A 5,215-nucleotide genomic window follows, 5' to 3' on the forward strand; every position below is an offset into this window, starting at 1 on the left:
TGGGAACCGGTTCTTCCCTCCACACACAGCCCTGGACCAGGGCTATGGCCCCTGCAGCGGGGAATCTGGGGAGGAGGTGGGCAAAGATCCAGGGTCACTGAGGCCCCTAAACCCAGAGCCCACCCCAAAAGCCCCTTCGATGCATGGCAGGGGCAGAGTGGGGAAGGGAAGGAGTTTCAGAGATGGGGCAGCAGCAGAGTGAAAAATCAAGTTAGTGGACACAGACAAGTGGAGCCGCCATGGTAGGAGATTAAAGGAGGAGGACGCAGGCAAAGGGGGAGTGAAAGGCCTCGCTGAGACCCCCAGGGAGAGGTGGGCGCCAGCTGGCCTGTTAATTTAATATTAAATTGGGAGTGGGAGTGGAAGAGGAAAAGTTATTTCAGGGGCGATTTCTCAGCCTCTCAGCCCGTACCTGGAGGGGGAAAAGAGATGAGCACAAGTCAAAAGGAAGACAAAATATAAAAGCCAGGGGTGGTGTCTCATCCCTTATTCCGGTGGGGACACTCTTCTGTCCTTCCGCACCAACTAAAACTTTGACTGTCAAAGGCGGTGTTTGCTGGACACGTGGGCTGCTTCTGCCTCAAGGCTGAGGGCCGGGTACCACACGCTCCCCACCCCCACCCATGCCTGAGGCCTCAGCCCCCCCAGTACTTACACGAGAGGCCGAGGGCCCGGGGCCCTCACCAGTCATAGCGGCGGGACTGTCGAGACGGGGAGTCCTCGGGTCCCTGGATGGCCAGGCGGGGAGGCCCCTCAGCCCTCCGCCCCCCACCGCCTGAAGCCTCGTGCCTCCGAAATTCCAGGGGACGCTGCTGCCGGTATCGGGAAGTCTCCCTCCGCCACTCATCATCAAAGGCGGCGGCCTCACCTGGGGAGGACACGGAGACCACACACGACACCTGTGTACCGCCTGGCTTCCCGGGGCAGACCCGGGGTGGCTCACGACCAAAACCCAGGGCGAAGGCTGAAAGGCTGTGTGGGGGGACGTGCTGGGGAAGGGAAGCGACTCATTTAGCAATTTGGGATTCAACATGGCTCCTGGAAGCATGGACGCAATGGAGGCAATCAGGGCTCCTGGCAGCATGGAGGCAGTCAGGAATGGGATAATTACTTAGTTACTTAGTGCAGTCCCACGCACACACTGTAAGTATTTAATAAATATTTGTCGACTTCTAAGAAATAAGTAAGAAGAACTAAAACAACGGATCCAGATGGAGACGGGTAGATTACTATCAGTATCTGACTCAGGTGACAAAGTTTGCCTTGCGCGGTGAGGACGCTGGCGGCACTGACTTAGCTCTAAGCTGCCAAAAAAGCTCCAAGGAAGTTAAGAACATGGGGCTCATCCATAACCTTGCCCAAGAAATATCTACGGAGGTAGGAAGAGAGAGCTGCTATCTCCCGGCTCACGGGACCGGGGCAGGGGCTGCCGGCGGCCGGGAAGCGGGCCGGCCGCGCGGCGGGAAGGAAGGCTCACTCTCATCCAGGTTGATATAGTCCTGCCGCTCCTCCTGGTCCCCCGTGCGGTGGTTTCGGGAGCGCTGCAGGATGTGAGCCCTGTCTCGGATGTGATGCCCAATGGACATCTGCTCCAGCCCACTGTCCGAGTCCCGTACAGTCCTCCGAGTCTCCCGGATCTGGGGGGAGGCAGAGCATGGCACACTCAGCGGCTCCTTCCAAAGCCCGGCTACACCAGCCCAGAAAGGCCGCCCAGGACCCAATCCTGAAAAAAGCAGCCAGGATTTCTGTGGGGGCCATCCGATCGTGCCTCCTCTGGACAGGAGGAGCCCTCCAACTCACCCCGCCTGGGGCCGAGCGCATCTCTGCTGTCTCTTGGTAGACCTTGGGTGCGCCAGCGCCCGTATTGGAGTAGGAGATGACAGTGGAGGATGAAAAGGTCTGGCAGTTACCTCCAGCTGTCATGTGCTCCTGAGGACGGAAGGGAACAGCAGGGCTGTGTGGGGAGGGTTCGCCTCCGGGGAAGGGATCCTTCCCTTCGGCCACCTGTGCCTGCCCATATCTTTCTCACAAAATGTGAAAACATCAGGACTCATCATTACCCCCCAAATTCCTCTGAGTCCAACAACACGCCAGAAGGACCTGAAGAGATGGAGCCTTAAGTGCACGCTTCATAAGGTGCACTGCTGCTTCCCACTCAGGAACCCGCACTCTCCGGGTCCAGTGGCCTTATCCAGCTGGCACACTCCACAAGTACGCCCTTCCCCACTCCCGCCACTGGGGACTCAAGGTGTTGCCAGCCATCACTGGGAACAGGGCCAGGGAAGGGGATGGGATAGGGCAAGAGTCTCACCATGTTCCCAATCATGTCGTTCATCATCCCAAACATGTCCATGAAGCCGCCCGACTGGAGCAAAGAGACGGAAAACAGAGTCAGAAAGCGGGGCCACGATCAGAGGTGGGCGCGCTCAGGCTCCCACGGGCTACATAGCTACACGTTCTCTCTCTCCCTTTCCTTCACATCTAGCAGCTGCTCTTCCTCATTCCTCGTGAACAGGACCAGAACAAGCGTGCTTCTCTCCACGCTTCTCCTCCTGTATGCCGCTGCTCTCCTCCTCCTCCTCAGTTTCTGTGGCTGCTCTGATCCCATGTTCCTTCTCCTGGCTGCCCTATTTCCTCCTACCTTTAGGAAGCAAGCCAATGTCACTGGATTCTAACCTATAAGGGGTTGGTTCTGAAACTGTAGAAAAATCTTCTACAAGCCATCTCTAGTTGGCCTTTCAACAGCACCTCCTTCCTCAAAAGAACAATTATATCAGGCAATGATATCTTCCTGATGGGTACCGCTCCTGGAAATACAGGAGCCAGTAAGTTTGCATCGTGAACTCACAGGACTCAGCACACAGCAGGCCCAGAGCTCTGTGAACACTACACGAGGATTCTAGGGTTACCCATAAGGCTATCCAAAGAGGTACATTTGGAAATAATATCTAAGGGTATAGAGCATGTCTGAGATGGAAGGACGCAAGGAGATGAGGACTTACCATTCCCAGCATCCCGAAGGGGGAGACAGCCCCAGCCTACAGGAAGACGTAAGGAACAGAAATTAGGGACCACATCGTATCTCATTACCATCCCAAACCAAGCCCATGGCCTCTGTTGCTTTTCCATCCTCCTCTCAAAAGGGGATCACAAAGCCTGTTTTTCCAGACCCCTTTCCCCACTCCTAGAAGGCATCCTACTTGCTAAGTTGGCCGTTGTGCAAGCACTTTACTGACCACGCTCCAACCTTTTTTCGGGTCTCAGGTCTGTTGCAGCACCATTACCTGCATCCGGCGGCTGGCAGGCCTGGTCCCTGGCATGCTGCCATCTGTGATGCTGAGGAAGGGGCTGTATCCAAAGCCGCCCGACAACATCCGGTTCATGTGCTGACGGTGAATGGCAAAGGGGTCCCTGTGCAGGGAGTATACGGTGCGGGTGGCAGAAGGGCCAGCAGTCAGCACCTCCCACCCGCCCCTCCCCCGAAGAAAAGAGCCATAGGGAACCAGTGGCACAGATTTCCCCTCGAAGTCTGAGCCGGGGCTGAGTGGCCACCAAGTTGTGATCAGTGCCCGCGACGAGCCCAGATGTCTGGCTCAACTAGTCAGAGACCTAAAGTGGAGCGGATGCGTGCTCCAGAGTAGGAGGGGGAGGGGATGGATACTCACATCAGGAACATGGGGTCCTCAGGCTCCACGTCCCTCATGAAGCGGAACATCCTGATTTTAGCTCCAGGGGGCTCCACACTGTGAAGATGTGGAGGCTCAAATGTTGGAGGCGGCCAGGCTTTTCGCACACCCGCTCAGGGCAGGGACTCTCAGAGCATGGTCCCTTTCCAAATACTGGAACTGGCCCCCCAAACTCCAGAGAGACCCTTCTGCAGGTGTTCAACATCACCCTCTAGGGAAAGCACAGCTCTTCAAACCTCTCCCCGAAGGAGGACCATGGAAAATTTTTCCAAGCCTGTGTTCTGCCTCCCCCACTCAGAGCCATCCTCTTCCCAAAGCCCTGGCCAGAAGCATACTCCCCTTCCCCCGACGCCACCTTTCCGCAGGAGAATCCCAAGTGCCGGCCCTCCGCCCGCATTAATGACCCCCACCCCGCCCCCTCCTCACACTCGGCCGCCGCCAGGCCTCCCCCGGGCGGGCCTCACCGTCCCCTCCGCGCCTGGCGGCGGCACCCCCCCCCAGGCCCTGCCTCCCTGCCGGGCGAGCAGGAGGCAGGCTTGACCCGCTCCCCTCCCCGCAACCCAGGCTCCCGGGGTCCCTGCAGCCCCACGGGCCGCTCCCACACCGGACCGGCTGCCCGCTCCGCTTGAGCCTCACCGGTCCCCGATCCGGACTCAGCGGCCCATCCGGCCGGTCTCGCCTCTCGGTGCGCGGCAGGATCGGGGCTTGCGGCCCGGGACGCGGGATTGCTCCGGGCGTGAGCTCCTCGGCCTCCCGAACTGTCTCCTTACACAGCTGCCACCTCTGTGCCCCTCCTCGGCCCACTGAGCCCGAGCCCCGGCCAGGCCCGGGCGGAAGTGACGTCACGATGGGACAGCCCACCCCCTTGGGCCTGTGGAGCTCCGCCCACGAGTGGGCTTGTGGCGCGCGCGCGCGCGAGCGCGCGCGTGCGTGAGGTTGGCTCCCGGGCCGCGGAGCAGGGAGTCGCGGAGTCTTCCGGGACCAGGGGAGGGGAGGCCTCGTTAGTAACCTGGATTTGGGTCCTGTGGACTGGAGGAGGCTCCCTGTAAGGGTGTGGGGGAGGAGCAGAGGAGTCCATCGCCGCGAGGGGAGGAAGACGGAAGAGGACGCGGGCAGATTCCCATGGGGGAGGGCAGGCTCCTCACGGGCCCCACGAGGTGGGGCGGATCCCTGGGGGAGCAATAAGCAGATTTCTACCTGGGAAGCTTTCATCCCAAGAGGGAGGAAGGGCGGCAGTTCTACGGGGGAGGCGCTAGGGCCAGTCCCCTCGAGAGGAGGCGCGTTCCAGGCAGGGGCGGGGCCCTCGGAGTGACGTAGGAGAGGAGGTGACAGTTCTGCCCAGGTCTTCCTCTGGCTTCGAGAACTCGGGCTGGGGCAAAAAGAATCCAGGTTGGGGGCCGGCCGCCAGATGGCGCTCTGCGGCCAGGCTAGAAGTGCAGCCCCTTGGGAACTGGCGTTGGCGAGGCTCCCGGACCCCCCCTCAGTTACCCTGCTGTGAAGGGTCACACTGGGGAGAGGCCCTAGTTCTG

General features: G+C 59.8%; 1 protein-coding gene across 1 annotated transcript; it reads right to left on the reverse strand.

The window, feature by feature from the left end:
* Positions 1 to 250: 250 nt before the first annotated feature.
* MLF2 (myeloid leukemia factor 2) lies at positions 251 to 4,504 on the reverse strand. Its single transcript, XM_082849352.1, has 9 exons — positions 4,323 to 4,504; positions 3,666 to 3,743; positions 3,285 to 3,411; positions 3,003 to 3,038; positions 2,312 to 2,365; positions 1,801 to 1,929; positions 1,478 to 1,637; positions 656 to 868; positions 251 to 412 (listed from the first exon to the last, which is right to left on the reverse strand). Exons 2-8 carry the CDS (start codon positions 3,713 to 3,715, stop codon positions 681 to 683), a joined length of 744 nt encoding a protein of 247 aa, XP_082705478.1. The 5' UTR covers positions 3,716 to 3,743; positions 4,323 to 4,504; the 3' UTR covers positions 251 to 412; positions 656 to 680.
* Positions 4,505 to 5,215: the final 711 nt, after the last annotated feature.

The sequence above is a fragment of the Leucopleurus acutus genome (assembly GCF_964270905.1).
Source record: "Leucopleurus acutus genome assembly, chromosome: 11".
NCBI classification, from domain to species: domain Eukaryota; kingdom Metazoa; phylum Chordata; class Mammalia; order Artiodactyla; family Delphinidae; genus Leucopleurus; species Leucopleurus acutus.

Coding starts and splice junctions, on each gene's coding strand:
- MLF2 (XM_082849352.1), bottom strand. CDS start 3,715: ATGTTCCGCTTCATGAGGGACGTGGAGCCTGAGGACCCCATGTTCCTG. Junction 3,412..3,665: donor GAGGACCCCATGTTCCTGAT/GTGAGTATCCAT, acceptor CTCCCTGCACAG/GGACCCCTTTGCCATTCACC. Junction 869..1,477: donor CTATATCAACCTGGATGAGA/GTGAGCCTTCCT, acceptor TGTCCTCCCCAG/GTGAGGCCGCCGCCTTTGAT.